Source organism: Medicago sativa, chromosome 4 (genome assembly GCF_051527215.1).
Source record: "Medicago sativa cultivar Bolivia chromosome 4, Bolivia_mono, whole genome shotgun sequence".
In the NCBI taxonomy this organism is placed as follows: domain Eukaryota; kingdom Viridiplantae; phylum Streptophyta; class Magnoliopsida; order Fabales; family Fabaceae; genus Medicago; species Medicago sativa.
Window position 1 is genome coordinate 95,190,136 of NC_140752.1, and position 18,441 is coordinate 95,208,576.

At 34.1% G+C, this 18,441-nt stretch overlaps 2 protein-coding genes across 5 annotated transcripts; one reads left to right on the forward strand and one right to left on the reverse strand.

Moving 5' to 3' along the window:
• The first annotated feature begins 2,674 nt into the window (after positions 1–2,674).
• LOC146934098 (squamosa promoter-binding-like protein 13A) lies at positions 2,675–6,987 on the forward strand. 4 transcript variants are annotated; one of them, XM_085705962.1, is made up of 4 exons: positions 2,675–2,964; positions 3,705–4,152; positions 4,760–4,893; positions 6,235–6,987. In XM_085705962.1, exons 2-4 carry the CDS (start codon positions 3,719–3,721, stop codon positions 6,837–6,839), a joined length of 1,173 nt encoding a protein of 390 aa, XP_085562088.1. In that variant the 5' UTR covers positions 2,675–2,964; positions 3,705–3,718; the 3' UTR covers positions 6,840–6,987. The 4 variants fall into 4 exon arrangements, with proteins under 4 accessions (XP_085562088.1, XP_085562087.1, XP_085562089.1 ...); XM_085705961.1 differs by having other exon boundaries at positions 2,676–2,964; positions 3,708–4,152; XM_085705963.1 differs by lacking the exon at positions 2,675–2,964 and adding an exon at positions 3,004–3,118 and having other exon boundaries at positions 3,708–4,152.
• Positions 6,988–11,924: 4,937 nt separating this feature from the next.
• LOC146934099 (gamma carbonic anhydrase-like 2, mitochondrial) lies at positions 11,925–16,982 on the reverse strand. The gene is made up of 2 exons (XM_085705970.1): positions 16,556–16,982; positions 11,925–12,496 (listed from the first exon to the last, which is right to left on the reverse strand). The coding sequence occupies exons 1-2, from the start codon at positions 16,938–16,940 to the stop codon at positions 12,120–12,122; spliced, it is 762 nt and encodes a 253-aa protein (XP_085562096.1). The 5' UTR covers positions 16,941–16,982; the 3' UTR covers positions 11,925–12,119.
• Between the last annotated feature and the right edge of the window lie 1,459 nt (positions 16,983–18,441).

Genomic DNA, 18,441 nt, shown 5'->3' on the forward strand with positions numbered 1-18,441 from the left:
TGCTCAAATCTAAAATCAAATTAACAAAAGTGCACCGAAAAGTTTCTAAATAGGATATCTGAGTTTTTTTTTTGTGGTTATAATGCTAAGAGGAAAGAGAACAAAACAAAACAAAACAAACAGAAAAAGAAACAACACAAAGAAATTACTCCCTAGAAAAGAAAGTTCCAGTTGCATCCATCTTGAGAAGGCTCAAAAGATCATCCGGAAGGGAGGCATGGTAAAGAAGATCAACATCCGAAGAGGCTCCAAGCTAGACATGGCAACGGGGCGGGGCGGGGGCGGGTTTTACCACACCCGGCCCCAGCCCCGTTTGATGGTATTCAGCCCCGCCCCCGCCCCCAGACCCGGCGGGGATAAGAAGTTCATCCCCAGACCTGCCCCCAACGGGGACGGGTTTCCCGGCCCCGCACCCACCCCCACCCGCAAAAAGTGTATCAAAAAAAAAAAAATACAATAAGCCTTTTTTTTATTGGAGATCTGCATCACCTTCTCAATTCCAGAAACGGAAACTCTCTCTCTCTCTCACAGAGTTCTTCCTTTCCTTCCACCATTGACCTGTACTTCACAATTCAGCTTCAACCTTTTCATGGCACAAACCGAAATCAAGAAGTTGAAGGAAGTGTAGATCTGAACTGCAACAACACAGGCTCGAAGTACACATCCACAACAGATCGGAGGTGCAAACTCAAATCGCAATCAACCGCTTCTGCTTCATTCTCGGCCAGAGCAATCAACCGCTTCCGATCCAGTCACAACCTCGGCAGCTTCGTCACCTCACCATCTCCTTTTGTGCAGCTTTTGTCTTCGTGAATGGTAGAAACTTTCATGCGCTCCCTTTCACCATCAACAATCAACATGGCGAGAAGGAAATGTTTTTATTTTTTGAGAGAGAGAGAAGGAAATGTTATGCGGCTGAAGAGTGAAGAGTAAGAGGGAAATTAGGTTTCAGTTTCCTTCTCTTTACATACCCCTGCTAACTTAAGTAAAATAAGGGTAATAATGTAAATTTGCATATACGGGTGCGGGGCGGGGGCGGGTGCGTATATCCCCCGGCCCCGTCCCCGGACCCGCATTAAAACTACGGGTTTTCCCCGCACCCGCACCCGCACCCAGTAAATTCGGCTTTTCCCCGTTACAATCGGGGCGGGGGCGGGTGAGACCCGACGGGTGCGGGTGGTTTTGCCATGTCTACTCCAAGCTTGACCATAAAATCCGCACATTGATTTCCTTCTCTAATAGTATGGAAAATAGAGACATTGTTCTGCTCAATCAAATCTTTCACATCTTGAATCAAGACCGCATAAACATGAAAACTCATAATTGGACCTTTGAGGAGGTTGGTACAATGCAAAGAATCAGTGCAGCAAACGAGCTCAACTATATTTAGGCTTTTTGCCAAAATTAGGCCCTGGTAGATAGCATAAAGTTCAGCATATAAGATATCAGAAGAGTCATGAATATAACCAGAAAAACCTGATAAATAGAATCCTCCATTATTTCGAATGACTCCACCATAGCCAGCTCTCACGGGGGTACCTAGACAACTACCATCAACATTAAGGATGACACGAGTGATTATCATTGTTCCACTTAATGAATCTTTCAAGTGACACAACATTGAAATTGGCTGCAAAACAAGAGATGAAAGAATCCACCATACTGTGAATGTTGTAGGAGAGTCACTGATTTAAATATTTGCTGGTAAAAAAAAATAGCTATCCCATTTCTTGCCAAACTTGTCCAACGGTACTATTTTTTTGTTTACAAGGATTAAATGTGTTTATAAGGATTAAATGTGTTTTTTTGCCCTTATAAAATTATCAACGTTTTTCGTTTTAAAGAAAAAAGTGACACTTTGTTATCTCTATAAAATCTTCCTACACATAGATTTAGTAAATTTTAAAATCAAGTTTGTCTAATTATCTTTAAATTTTAAATTTTTGAATGATTTTTTTGTAAGCATGTTTAAAACATTATGAACAATTCTTTTACAAAAATGTATAGTTTTTTAACATTGGAAGAATTAAATATTAATTTTTTAAAAGTAAAAAGTTCAAGATAAAAGTAATGAAAATTTGAATCTAAAAATCAAAATTTCAGCTTATTCTTTGCGAACGAACTTTTTATAATATGTTAAACATGTCTATAAAAAAATCATTCAAAAGCAATGTTTTAATAATTAAACATAAAAACTGAAAATATTTCCACAAATATGTCATCTTGAAATTGGAAGTGTTTTGTTTTGTTCCCCATTGTGGTTTCAAGGAGGGTGGGCTAGACCATACACTTTGAAAGCTTCCATTTCCAAATTCCAAGTAAATAATAGTATATAAAAATATCAATAGAAAGAAAATGGGTTATGATAGAAGACACCTTTTGTGAAGGTGTCTTTTATCAAGTTACTCTATGAGCATTTGTTAAAAGACACCAACTACTTTTTATGAAGGTGTCTTTTATCAAAGTTATAACTAAAAAAGTGAAAATCACACCTTGAGGTGTGACTTGATAAAAGACACCACACTACTTTTTATGAAGGTGTCTTGTAACATAACCCAAAGAAAATAATAGAAAAAAACCTAAGAAGAAGACATGCTATGAAATGTGAAACACAACTCCATATGCTTAGTTTGTCATGAGCATCCATTCTTTCTTTGTACTTGTCTTTTCCTGACTATTATTAAAAGTTGAAAGCAACCAACAGCCTGTCCTTATTATGACAATTATCTTCTTTCTTTCCTTTCTCAAGCTACATATACAGAGATGAACCCTCTATTTTTAGTAAAAAAGAAATTCTAAATTATTATTATATTACTTGGTTGAACTAGTTAAACACAACACACCCTTTTTCAGTTTCATTCATCTTCTTCTCTCTTTTTCCTCTCCAAGTTTTAGCTTCAACTTTCAATACACATTATCCACACAATTGTCCTTTCAAATCCACAATTTCATCTTCATAATAAGGTAGGGTTAGTGACTTAGTCTTGATTCCTTCTCTATATAACATAAAATCCTCTCTCTTTCTGCCTTTTTTTTTTTGTTTTATTTTATTTTATTTAAAATATAAAATTAAAGAGAAAAAAAAATGAAAAATCTAGCTCTTTAATTTGACTATCTGGTAAGCATCTTCCTGTTTACTTCTTCATCTTTCACTTATATTTAGTTCCTTTTTTACATTTTGTTTTTACAATTTTTCTTAACTTTTTTTTATTATACATTATTTTTCTTACCTTTTTTTTTTATTTTTTATAACATGTACATAGTTACTTCATTAGAATGTTTGTTACCCTCTTAATTTGTAACTTTCAGTTTCCTTGGAACTCTCTCAGCTTGGCTGCTATGATAGTTATCATTAATTATGTTTCATGTTTTTTTTTAGCACTCTTTGGTGCAGGTTTCTTCTTCTCACTCTCACTCTCTCTTTTCCTTAATAAGGACAAACCAATGTCTATTATGTTTGCATAGGAAGTGCCTATTTTATATCTTGAAATTTATTCATGATTTTCTCCTCTATTTATTATCACTTTAAAAACCTTGCTCAATTAAAGTGCCAATGTTGTTGTTAATTTCTCTTAATCAAATAGAGATATATAGTAGTACTTTCTTAATTAGAGATAATTTTAGTTCACCTATTTTTGCAAGTGTCTAGTTCAATGTTTGTTCCTTCATAATTTTCTCTTTATTTTCATTTTCATGAAATTGAGAAGCATCTTGTGTTATGGAGTGGAGTAATTTGAAAGCACCTTCATGGGATTTAACTGAAATGGATCAAGGAACCTTAAACAACATAGAAACAATGGATGGTTCAATTAGGAGGTTTGGAGATTACAGAACAAAAGGAGAATTTTCTGTTGATTTGAAGCTTGGCCATGTTGGAAATTCTAGCACTGAATCAGGGCTTACAAAGTCCAAAGATGTTGGTGGATTTACCAAAATGACATCTTCATCATCTTCAACTTCAGGGTCATCTAAGAGAGCTAGAGCTATCAACAATGGGACTCAGATAGTTTCATGTCTTGTGGATGGTTGTCAAGCTGATCTTAGTAACTGTAGAGACTATCATAGACGCCATAAGGTATGTGAACTTCATTCCAAGACTGCACAGGTCACAATTGGTGGACATAAGCAAAGGTTCTGCCAGCAATGTAGCAGGTTCTTTTTTCTTATCCATAAGCTTTTTGTGTTTCCCCTTGTGTGTTATGCTTTGTCATGACTTTGTTTAATTTCACTTTAGAGTGCTAATGAACTTTTTTTCTCTTAATTAATGCATTTGTTTATAGTACCTAGTAAACTTCTAAATTATGTGCATGTATTCCCATTATTCATGCTAACTTCATAAGTATTCTAGCTAGTTGCTTTCTATTATTTTTAGAATCTTAATTTAGCCTTCATTAGAAGAGGTAGAAGCACAATCCTTAACAAAAAAGGAATCTCAATTGATAAAACATATTCTAACTATAAAATAATTCTTATTAATCAAGATAATCCCTTACTAAAACACTTGTTAATTAATGGTTAATTTAGTTAACAAAATACACACATGTTGTAACTTGGTTATAAATTCTCAACGAGGTTGATATGATTTTATCTGATTTTGCATATGGATGTGTCTCCTTTGATCTAAATATTTATCTACAATATTAAACAAAATCTAACTTGTGTGACCCCATCTAAATCTTACTAGTAGATTCTGAAATTAAAGTGGTGAAAATGATATTCTCTAGGTTCATTTATGAAGTAAGTTTCCTTAATTGTGTAGGTTCCATGCTCTAGAGGAATTTGATGAAGGAAAGAGGAGCTGTAGGAAACGCTTAGATGGTCACAACCGACGGAGAAGAAAACCACAACCAGAACCTATTACTCGAAGTAGTAGCTTTTTGTCCAATTACCAAGGTTAGTTTAAAGTTATAGCTAGCTAACATATTATCTGAGTGGACCCAATAATTGTCTAGATTTGGAGCAGACAATTGCTGAGGATCCCCACATAGGTACAAACATCTTAAAAGAGTCAGAAATAACACAAAAATTACATAATGCACTTGGCTGGCTGGCTGGCTGGCTAGCTACCTCACTCACCATGCTGCCCACCATCCTTGATTTGGTCCACTTATTTGCCATGTTTATGACAATCTAGTGGCCATTACTAAAACAACAAACATGTCACTATGTCAGTACTACACACATAAAAGACTTTTCAGCTTTTGAGTGAGGGCAAGCTAGTTAGTCACTACTAGACTGTCATTTCTAACAAGTTATTGTCTATCTATTTGCTTCAATAATTCTTGCATCATTCGGACATTTATCTTGACAACACATAAACTAGACCTTGTATTGTATTTGAAACAAACATTTGACTGTGTGTAGTTAATTGGTCTCAGAAAAATTTTCATCATGTTTTTAGAAAATATGTCTACTAAACCCAAAAAAAGAAGTGATATTTCTATATTATCAATCAAAACTAATAAAAATATTAATAAATTAAACCAAACCAGGTGTCGTGTCTAGTGTCTACATATATATAATGTAATGATTTACTTGCAAATTGCAATTATAAGTTATTAATCCATATATACTACTTTATATGAGAAAAAATAGAGCAATTTTTCTTCTTATTAATTACAAGAAATATAGACAAATTTTCAAGATTATTCATGATTGAAATTCCGGTTATTCTCTTATTTTTGTTACTTCAGATAGTGCAGTAGTTATCTATAGGTTTTGCTCTGGTCTCTTAAGTTTTTACGATCAATTTTAGTTCCTTAAATTTCAAATGTTAGAGATTTTGATCTCTCAAATATTTTTGTTTCATTTAATTTGTTGTTCATTAAGAATACTTTGACCCTTTTGTCTATTTTTCGTTTGAGTTTGCCAAATGTTTCTTATGTGCCATTATATTTTAACAAGAAGGAAACATTTGACAAACTCAATCATAAAAATGAAATAATTAACCATTTATAACTTAAGGGGGTAAAATAGATCAGAACTAAAATGTCTAATGTTTATTATAACTTAAGAGATCAAATAAAATGAAAAAAGTTATTGCCCAACATGATTAAAAAAGAAACTTGAGGGACTAAAATGTAATTTAGCAAAAAAAAGCATCTACTCATTTGAATGATCTTTATCAGTATTAATGATTTGGTGTTTTGTTTTTGTTATGAAAAGGACCTTCATGTAGTAATACAGTAGAAAGTAGATACATAAATTTACAACAATATATTTTTTTTTTATCAGGAACCCAATTGCTACCATTCTCAAGTTCACATGTATACCCTTCTACTGCTATGATGAACCCTACTTGGGTTGGAGGAGATGTTAGGCTCCATAGCCACAATCAACACCAACAAATGCACCATCTGGTTGATAAACAAGACCTTTTTCTTGGAACAACATCTTCAACCAGCAGCTACAAAGAAGGGAAACAAGTCTCATTCATACAAAATAACCAGCCAACAGCAGCAGCCACTGTGAACAACCAACCTCTTCCAGCTTCATCCATGAGTCGCACGTTTAGCAGGACCAATCCTTTTTCAGAAAGATACAAAATGTTTTGTGACAACAACACTTCTTGTGCTCTCTCTCTTCTGTCATCACCAGTACCACAAACACATGATCATCCTGAAAATGGATTGAATCAGATGGTGAATACTCACTCATCTTTTATGCAACCCTTAGGCTTGAGTTTGCATGACCATAGCTTGGGGTCTGTGGACTCAGTTTTGGGTTCAAATGATCAGAGTGGTCATTGTTCCTCAATTTATAACTTGGGTTCTAGTGAATCCCATTCTCAGGGGAATAATAATGAAGCTTCTCCATTATTTCCTTTTCAATGGGATTAGATTAGAGGATTTTCTTCTTCATCTTCCTCCTCTTCTTATAAGGTTGTCACCTTAATTTGTTTGCTGATGATCTGTTATTTCTATTGTACTATTTTCACTTTGTCTTAATGCATGAAGGCAATGGATTATGATCCATCGTTTAAGAAAATCATATTGGTGTGTTGTGTGAATTTTTTTGGAAGCTATTTTCCCAAAAGTTTTTAAACTAGAGAAGTGCTAACGAGTGCTTCCGGAACACTGTTTAAAGGTCTTTAAACTATCTAGAAGTATACTGAATAAAGACACGTGTTTATTGTCTAAAAATAAACTTTCGAACACATTTTTGGAAGGGTGGACAAAGCGTTGGTATATCAAAAGTGAGTGAGGATGCGCTTGATTTGTAGAAAAATAAGGAATTCAATGGTACAACTTGATTTAAAACTATTCATGATACAAGACATATAATGGAGGGTAAGAAATTGGACAAAAACTAAGATTTTTGTGGCTACAATGAGACAACTTTTGTCCCAAATACAAATATGTAAAATACCAAACTAAATATTTTATTTTTTAATAAAAATAAATTATCTCTCTTCCCCCTCTCTATATCTCTATCTCATCTATCTTTCTCCTCTCATCTCTCCCTCCCTCCCCCCTCCCCACTCTCTCTCTCTCTCTCTCTCTCTCTCTCTCTCTCTCACTTCAAAATGGATCATCTGCTTCCAATCACTCTCTCCTTCTCCCTTCCAAAATATGTGTCTATCTATCTCTTGATCTTTGTCCCTTATCTTTTCTTTCTCTTGATCTTCTTTCTAAAATTTAGAGATAAACACAAACTGTCGAAGAATGGAGAATGAGAAAGTGGATCAAAGAAGAGGATCAAAATCCCAAACTCTATCTCCCCTTCCTTCTCCTATCTCTCTCTTTATTTCCTCGCTCTCTCCCCCCTCTCTTATCTCTCTCCTCTCTATAACTCTCTTTGTATATGTATGTGTGTGTATATATATATATATCTCCTCTCCTCCCCTCCTCTATTTCTACCCCTCACTCTCTCTCTCTCTCTCTCTCTCTCTCTCACTTTCTCTCTCCTTTATTAATATTTACATTATATAATGGGTATTGCTAGTAATTTCTTTTTAGGGTTAATGATGTTTTACCCCTTGTAATATAGGTCATTTTCAGGTTTACCCCCTGTAAAATATTTTTTTTTATTTACACCGTGTAAAAGTTTTTTTTTCCAGAATACCCCCTTAATAGGCCATACAAAAACCAAATTTTTGTAAAAAAAATAAAAATAAAAATACGTTTTTGTATGGCCTATTAGGGGGTATTCTGAAAAAATATATTTTACAGGGGGTAAATCAAAAAAAAATATTTTACAGAGGGTAAACCCGAAAATGACCTATATTACAGGGGTAAAACACTATTAACCCTTCTTTTTATTGTGTTTATGTGGTCTAGTGTTCGCCAAGCATGGTACATGATAGATAGTTGTAAAGTACTTTGAAGATTTGTCATGTGTTGTTTTGTCTAACACTCACTCTTTTATGAATCAAGCGAACCTTAAGAGGCTCACATTAGATTGAAAAAGTGGATTCATATAACAACATATAAGTGACATAACTCATATATCTATTGTCTTAAAGTTTTTGGGTTAAAATAGTATGTCTAATCCACATGTGTGATTGCTCTAAGTTTAATGTAATGATCTCCAAACTCCCCTCATAATCCAACGTTAGTATTAAAGTTTTTGTTCTCTTGTGGCAATCGATCTGTTCTGAACAATGAAAGTCAATATAACAATTATGATTTATGTCATTAGAAAAAGTTAGATGTATGATCTGATTTATGTGAGGAATCTTCACAAACATGTATTCGCTGCAACGAAGTTGGGTGATGAGATCGATCATAAGTGGACTCAGCTGCACAAACAAGGTAAGTGGACGAAAACATTTCCGTTTGAAGGGGAGCATATCCACATGAATGGATGGACACAATTTTTTTTTTACAGAGGATGGCCACATACTTGAGAGCAAGATTCTTGATTTATCAAGTGCGAATAAGAGTCTTATTAATATATATGTGTGTGAAATGAGCCATACATCTAATGTTTTAACTTTTGTGCTAAGACATGTTGTACAATCGAAATCCCCTTGTGCACGGGAAATACTTGTGTGACATTAATGTCACGGTGACATTAAATCTGGGTCACACATTGAGTGACATTAGATGTGTTGTGTAGTCCAGATGCAATGGCAATGACAATGTGTGGTCCAGATGCAATGGCACGGTGACATTAATATCACCAAAGTGCCACCCCTTGTGCACCAAGGAAAAAACACATTTTTACACGTGTCATAACTCATAAAAGTTAGTGGGTTGCTATTGCTACAGAGGACTACCAACTATTTGCATCATTGCCTTGGATCGGGAAAAATAGTTGAAAATATATTAATGGTTAGTTAAAGATTGGGCTGTGGTACATTCTTTTTCACAACTAGAATAATATTTTCAGTTTTCAAATATTTATATAAAAAATCATGAAAATAATACTGTTGATATTTTCATTGTTTTATATATACAAATATTAAAAATTGGAAGGAAAAAAAAAACAGAAAACAGGGTCTCATTTTTGTAATAGAAGATAGCAAATATATATATATATATATATATATATATATATATATATATATATATATATATATATATTACCTCAAATCAACAGCCTTTAATATTTATAATAGTTTTTTGTTTGTTGACAAATTTGCTGCTATTGTTTTATTGAAACAATGCTTTAGGTCGGGATAATCCATCAACCTTGAGTAAATTATATATATAAGCCTAAGTTTTGTCCTAAAATATAAGCTTCAAACAATTTTATTTCATCCTTTCAAAAAAAAAAAAACAATTTTATTTCATCAAATGTTGTTGAACATATGGTATAATCTACTAGGTGCTATTGTTTTTCTTTTAATTTTTGATCAAAAGAGAAAATTACAATTAGAAACTAAGAAACACTACGAGGGAAAGACATCCCTCTACGGTCATTATCCAACAAAAGTAAAGGAATTTCACCAACTAAGCTGAAATCACCATTAAGATCAAGTTGACAAACTTGTCTGCTCACAGATTAACCGTGCGATAGATATGTTTAAATTTCACATTGCAACTCGACCAAGGAGGGGTACCACTTAAGTCTTAACCAATGTTCTCGGGGCACCGGTTAAGGACCTTAAATAGTAATTTTTTATGAAAGTTCGTGTAATCAGTGTATTGGAAATTGAAAACTTTAACATTTTTAAAAAATAATTACTTAATTTAGCATCAAACCAATATTAATCCTTTTGCAAAACAAAAAATAATCTAGATATATGCCGAATAGATATTTATATTGGCACGGCTCAATGATATCAAATGACACCAACCATAGGGAGATTTGATTTGATTGAGCCGTTCCAACATCACTGCCCATTTGGTCAAATTAAAAATAAAAAATCATAAACATAACAATTACTATACCATTGGCATTGTGTATGTGGGAGATTTCTTTCAAAAAAAGTGTATGGGAGATTATGCTTTGTTTCTGGGTAATGATATTCTCGAGCAACAAAACTAATAGCTGAAGTAAAGTTTGTATCGAAGGCAACTGGGGTCACGAAAGAATGAACCTTAAAATGGTTTGCTTTCTAGTAGGAGAAATCATATATTTATAGCAAAAGTTTGATCTAATTAAGATGGTTGAAATGTCAATACCTCTCAATATATTATATAATATTCAAATTCCTTCCTATGACTACATTGTGGTTGATGATTATATAACAATCCCACAAAGGGGAAATTTCTGTCCTCACCGGTTTCCAATTGACTTCAATAAAATAATCCTTCCAACAGTATTCTGCCAAATTGCCAACTAATTGCTATTGTTCATAGTCATACCCATCTTTTCTTACACCATCTAATGGAAAAGGAAATAAAACCAGTTTATTTATTAGGGTTTTTGCTTTAGTTTTAATGCGTGTTTTTTTTTTTTTGGTGGTGATGCGTGGTTTTGTTTAGTTTATGTAGGTTGATTAATGAGAAATTAAACGGATAACCTTAATTTATCCGATCAAAAAAAACAAAAAAAAAAACTTAATTTATCTTATCTTTCTTACAAGGTTCTAGTGGCCATTTCAAACATTAGCAATATATTACATATACAACTCTATGTCCATGGCCTAATCCCTCACTAATTAAGTGGAGAAAATTTTATTACTTATCAACGTTTGACAACTAGTTTGACAACTAGTTCTGCAATAAAAACTAAGCCAATTCCAAATAACTTTGACTTGGTGGAGAAAGCCTCTTGAGTCTTGACACGAGTGTAGGTTGCTGGATTGTCATTATTCAGTGGTGCACAATTTCTCCTCAATAACTGGTGCTGGTCTTCGCAGTATTTTAAGTATGATGTTGGACTATGTATGAATGTCAACTTACATCTACAAGTTTTTTATAGTGCTCTCCCCTAAAAAACTAACAAAAAAAAGTTTAATATAGTGCTCCATAGACTCAGTCTCCGTTAAAATGGACCATTAAAATTGAGAAATGTAATTATTTGTTACGACATTTTTTCTTAAAAGTGTCTAGCATCAACAATCACACGCTTGGTGCGAAAAGGTTGACTCGTGCTGCATCCCTTTACCATTCAAGATATACTTAAAGGACAATTTGCTCCAACTCCAATCAAGAGTCTATTACAATGTATAGACTCCTTTTTTCTCTAATTTTCTTACAACAAGAAAATACTAGTTATAGTCTTATTAATCATTGAAAATTAAACAGTGTTAGTTATAGCCAGCTAGTTCTTTAGATTCTCTTCAAGAAAAAAAGAAAAAAAAAAGGAAAATGGGCAGGCAGGAATAATCAAATGTGATAAACTGATAATGTTGAATGTGTCAAGTTGCCTCAAGCCAATTTTGATGCTCAAAGTTACATCAGCATTATTATTCACAACCGTAGGTTTCTTCGATGAGTTTTAAGAAGAACCTCCTTTGAGCAACACACACGAGTAATTGCAACAAGGTTGCCCACTATTTCCCATCTAGATATGACGCACAAAAAGGAAAGTACTGATGATGCATCTCATCTCTTAACATATTCTTTGCAGTCAATTATACATGACATGATGTCTTCAATCAATACTTTCAGAAGCAGCACAAAGGAAACACAAAAACTTGCTCTGTGTTTAGATTCTTATTTCCTTACAAGCAAAAGTCAAGCTAACACATACATTAAAGAATAACACGTTAACAACAAAGAGCATCAAACAGAAATACCCAAGGACTTCTTAAATTTCTCAACCTCCAAATATACTGTGGAATACGGAAGGAACTCATGGTAATGATCTTTGCTTAAATCATTTATTGCAACTGCGAGTTTGGGGATTTCTAAGGTTTCTTCATGGGTCAAAGTCCTCACAAACTTGGCTGGATTACCTGCCCAAAGTTCACCGGATGGAATTATCCTTCCTGGTGGAACTACTGACCCAGCTTCAAGAATTGAGTGTGTCTCCACTATAGAACCTTCCATGAGGATGGAATGCTGCCCAATAATGACCTCTGGCTCGATAGTGCAGGATCTTAACAGGCTATAGGCCCCAATAGTCACATACCTCTCGATTGAAGTCTCAGCTGGAAGGCCTGTTTTGCAGAAGAATGCATACATAATAAATAAGTAATGCATTGATAAATCATAATTAAGCACATAACCCATGTTCATTTTTCAAAGATCTCAAGAGTTGGAAACTGCAATGAAAATAAGTACAGTAAACAACTAAAAAGAAGTATGCCAATCATCAACTCCACTCTACAGAAAACACCTCCATAATGAATATCACATCCTAATTTCCAATACTGATATACATTCAAAGACAATATATAGGGAACTGCTTTGGCTGCTGGAGACTGGCATACGATCAAGCAGGTATCAGGGCCACTACTTTCCTTACCCCAATGTGTTACCATCAGATTTTCAAATAGGACAATGTTTGTTCGTCATCTCATTCATTTTCACACCTCCTCTCAGCAATGGAGGATTATGCTATTTAATTAAGGTGCACAAAAGAAAATACAACAACAACCAAGCTTTATCCAACTAAGTGGGGTCGGCTAGCGCAGAAGAAAATAACAAGCAAAAAAATGACACCAAAAAGTGCAAACTGTAATAAGTCAACCACCACCACACCAGTCATCAGAGAGAGTACTTTTTATGTACATATTAACTATGTGGGAGTGCCGAGACAAATCTTCTAATTCCTTATTATAGTCTATGGATTTAGTCATTACAATGAAATTCATGTCAAAATATAGTCAACGCGTATTTTAATGTTTAAAACAAATTGGAAGAGAGACGCAGAAGGTTACAAGATGAGGCTGCCTCAAGCAAGCAAAACGGACCAATAATAGTGGAAGACTTCAAATTACTTCATAGTAACTATTTGGAACACAACCACCAACAGAACAGAGTGCTTCAGTGCAAGACTGAACAGAACATGAGTGACCATTTTCTATTTTCATTTTCTAAAATGTGTGTTCATTTTAACTTGTTAGTAAGAAGATACGAGACTTTTGAATGAACCGTTGTTCATTTCAAGAGTCTAGTATCTCTCTGTTAGTGAATTTGTAGAATACTACCCACATCATCTGAGAAGTAATACCTTCACAAAGTGAAGTAATCAAAACAAACAAGCATCTGCATCAAACTCCAGCCCCACTTTCCCATCTCTCTTTAAAAAATGAATTAGTGATGTAGAAATAAATTGCTGGCTATCTACAAAAGGAATCTTTTAAATAGTGCTTTGATTAAGCGTTGATAAGCAACTAAAGGTGATCCCCAACAAATACAGTACCATGGTGGCTTCTAAAGCATGGGAGTGGAAAAGAATAACATGATTGACTCTGGAGTCTGGCATTCTACCAGAGGCTCAGCATCAAGAGATAATCTACTGAAGAGCTGCTATTATGGCATAAACTAATCCGTCCAAGGAGAATGCGTCATGAGATTGAAAGTATATGCTTAAAAAAGGTAATACTAGATCATAAATGTTTACTTAAAGGATCAGCAACACACAAATAACTTCTACCAAACTTAAATTGTGTATTCTAAATAGAAATAGCTAGGTGTGTTCATAGTTGGGTTTTGACAAAATCTGTACCGAACTTACCTGAACCAAAATACAGATCTAAGAAACTGAACAGTAGCTCGTCTATTCTAACTAAATAGAAATAGTTGGGGTGTTCACAGTTGGGTTTTGACAGAAAACTGTACCAAACTTAAATGAACCGAAAAACAGCTCTAAGAAACTGAACGGAACTGTAGCTCATTTTTTTGGTTCAGGTGCGCTGTGGTTCAGGTTTATAGAACCGAACTGACTGGGCAAACAAAACAGCAACAGGTTTAGCCAAGCTCTCGTCAGTTTGTCACATACTCACCGTCACCACAGCGTCTTTTGCAAATTTAAGAGAAAGATATAATGGCTTGCTAAAGTTGATTTTGAAATCGGAGAGGTTTATTGTTGTGGCAGAATTTCTTTTGACATGTACACATTTTGCGATAAGTGAACACTCCACCAGCACACTAATATAAAGTATTGATGAATTAGTCAAAAAACAAACAAAATATATTGACAAATGTTTACAAAACTAATGATAAATTCGTAAAATAAAAATTGTTAACATAAAAGTTAGGGCAAATTACACTCACCTCCCTTGAGGTCTTCTTAAATAGCACCAACAACCCTTCTAGTTTTTAACTGAACACTAACCTCCCCTGTCATCTATCACTGTTAGTTTCCCCTTGGTCACTACAAGAATTTTAGAGATTAGCTACCATTATTTGGCTACCACTACCTGCGGTAGTTAACTCGCTGCTAATTCAGTCAGTATATGCTACATAATGAAATTTATTAATTTATATGTATTTCTCGTGTGTTTTTTCAATCTTTAAAAACAGAGCATTTTTTAACGACAGAAACAACTCTTATTTTTCATTTCGGGAACCCGTTTCCCTCATCGCCCATACTACGCTCATCACGCCTACTTAGCCCAAAATTTATGTATATCATCATTCTTTCACCGTAAGTAGTGTTCAAGCATTTCAATTGACGTCAATTTCCACCTTCTTTCAATTCACTCCTTCTAGGTTTTTCAATTAACAAACTTCTCTTGCTTTTACATCTTGGGGCATTGATTTCAGCAATACATGCTTCTAATGAGTTCAGATTTGCAATCGATTTGTTTCTATTTCTCAAATTCCTCTGTTGATTCCTCTTCCTCTTGAATTGGGTTTATGGATTTTTTTTCAAGCTAGAATTTCAATAGAGGATGCATGATGCATTAAGCCATTAAATCAAATGGTAGGGAGTTAGTTACCAGAGCACTAACAATGTTACATGACAGGGGAGGTGTTTGTCACAGGGTATGTTAGTGCTAATTTTTAAAATAATAATTTTTAAAAATCAAGGGAGGTGAGTGTAATTTGCCCTAAAAGTTAAAATAATAATTTTTAAAATAAATATATACAACAACACCAACCAAGTCTTTTCGTTTTTAAAATAAATATATAGTTTCCCATAAATATTTTCATTCAAGACTTTTATTCTACTCCTCAATCAATATAAACAAATTTAAAATTATAAATTGACTGCAAAAAAAAAAAAAAAAAAAAAAAAGTAAAAAACATTTTCCAATAATTTTTCATCATCATCATGGTGTCTACCTAGATAAATATCCCATTTTGATTGTATATTTTGATAAATGAAAACATGGTTATCGGCATGAAAGCAGGGAACTTTGAGGAGATTGAACTGCATTATGCCATTGTATGCATAAAAAAGAAGGAAATGCAAAAACAAGAGTCAGTCGACAGAAGTTCAATTAATTATGTTCACCGAACTATGTTTGTAGCACAGTTCAGTTCACTAATCATGTTTTGAAATAGAAGTCTAGTTCGCACAATAGTTGCTGACAGTTCAGTTTCTCAAAGATCGGTTCAGTTAGGACTTTTGAAGGCCTAGATAATTTCTTCAAATCTTCCTCATGTTGGTATAGTACCCTCATAATTAAAAATATATAAATCATCAGCATTCCCTTATCATTCTTTATGAAAACAATCTCTCAAATAAGGGGAAGATTTCTCTCTCATTCCCTCTCATCCCTTCCCCCCAAAGCCCTCCCTTCCATGTTCCAAGTTCCAAACTCCCAAAAAAAAATGGAACAATAAATAAATATCTCGTAAACAATTCGATGTTAGAAACTTAATAAGTAGCATGTTCTAAGGTATTTGATAGATGATTAATATTATATGATGGACTAATGTCAACTATTCTTTATCTTCAGATATTGCATTCTAAGAGCATGCTTGGTATCACTGTGGATAAACCAGAATCACGATTCACTCACAGTGATTATGCAGGAAGCTAAGGAGTGTAGCTTTTGTAAAATCAAAGTGGGTCACCGTGATTCTGGCATACATATGCTAAGAGTAATAGGGTCAATACAATTCAAGACTATGAACAGCAACATTTTCCAAATCCTAGTAATTTATACATTTCACATCAACTAATACAATAATTAGTATAATCTATAACAAGACAATTTTTTTTTTTTACCACATTTCACAATGTTCCAAAGCATAAACAAAATTCTTTAATCCCATCAACAAAACAAACGAATGATAATCAAATAAAAACAAAACCTAACCTGTAGGAGAAGACCAAGCGGCATGAAGAACACAGCGTTCCTGAACATTAGAACAAAAACCAACACTAATCTTATTCAGATCACCACGAAGAACACAACCAGGCCAAACAGAAGCACCATCCCAAACATGAACTTGACCAGCGAGAACCACATTAGGTGCCACGTAAGCATCAACAGCTATCTTCGGAAGCCACTGACCCAATGGGATTATCTTCCTCTGTCCTCTATAATCCCAATTCACCCGATCCGGTGATGGAGTAATAGATTTCGCAGCTTCTGTTGCAAAAGCGCGTTCGGATGAAGCTAGTTGCGGTTGTGCGTGATGCTTTGTTATGGAGTATGCGGTTCTTAGGGCTTTGTTGGTAAAACGTGCTAGATTCGCCATTAGAGAGAGAGAGAACGATTGTAATGACAATGTGGTGGAGCTAGGAAATGGAAGAGTGGAAAGAACTATGAAAGAGAAATGAATTTTTGGGCCGCAGATACCAAACGGGTATTTTAAGATCCATATTTGGACCCAGCCCAATACAGGTTTACAAAGTTGTAAATTGTTAAGTATACCCGCCACAATCTTTTATGTACCCCTAGAAACTTTTTCTAATTTCCTATATACTCCTCTCTAATTTATCTTTGTTATTTTTCTCAAGATTAGTATTTTGTATAATGAAATTAGAAAATCGATACATTAAAGATGACTTTACGGTGAAAATAAAATGAACTATATAATCTTTAAGGTGCACAGGTTTTTTTAAAATAAATAAATACGATAAATTACATTTACGATAAAAAAAAAATTTAAATATGATTTTTACGGTGAATAAAATATAAATTTGTAAATATTAACCTAGTTATTTAATAATCAATATTGGTTTCTTTAATAATAAAATATAAACATAGTTCAACAATCCTCTCAAAATCCCTAAAAAAAAAATCCTCAAAAAAAAAAAAATATGAACATAGTTCAAAAATAAAGTGAACAAGACCCAGCCCCCTTGCTTTTTCGGCCTATCACATTTGCAGGACTACATTACTTGCTTCAGTTCAACAAGATACTTTCACTTGGAGGTTGGAGAAAGATGGCCTTTTTATTTTTTATTCAAGAGAAAGATGACTTTATTCGGTTGGAAGCGCCTATAGAGACATTTTGGAACACAACAATGCGTTAATGCATTACCGGATGGGGGATGTGATTGGAATGTGAAGAATCTTGCATGGAGAGTAGGTCGCAATTGTCTTTTTACACTGGTGCACCTGCAAACGGGCGATGTCCATTGTCCATCAAATTTTGCATTTGAAAATTGTTGTATACACTTCAAACAGGCTGAAACATACCAAAAAAAAGACTAAATGTTCATCGGCAGTTAACTGCCGATGAAGTTATATTGGTAAATTAAGTGTGAACAACATTCTTCTTTGTATTTTGTAACGAAGCCGAAGACAACCTACATATTTTATTTTTTCGATAAAAACAAACCGTGCTTGCAACATATAGGCTTGTGGAGTGCATCACGCAAAATTTATTTACAGTTAGGAGAAAATTGACCTTCAACGTCAATCTTTGTTTAGTGTCATGCGGAGCAATTTTTTTTTTTATTTTTAATAAACGGGGTAAAACCCCCAAGAAAGAACAAAAACTAACAACCCTTAGACTTTGTTTGCGAGTTGGGTTTTGGAGGGGAAGGGAGGGGAAGGAAAGACTTATTGAGAGGTAAACCCTTGTTTGCGAGTTTTAAAAAACAAGGGAAAGGTTTTGGGGGGTTTAGAAGGGCTTCATTTGTTCAATTTTAAAGTTCCCCCAAATTGGGGGGTTTTGGGGGTTAAACATATAAATTGACAATTTTGCCCTCATAATAATTCAAATTGACAATTTTAAATATAACCTAATT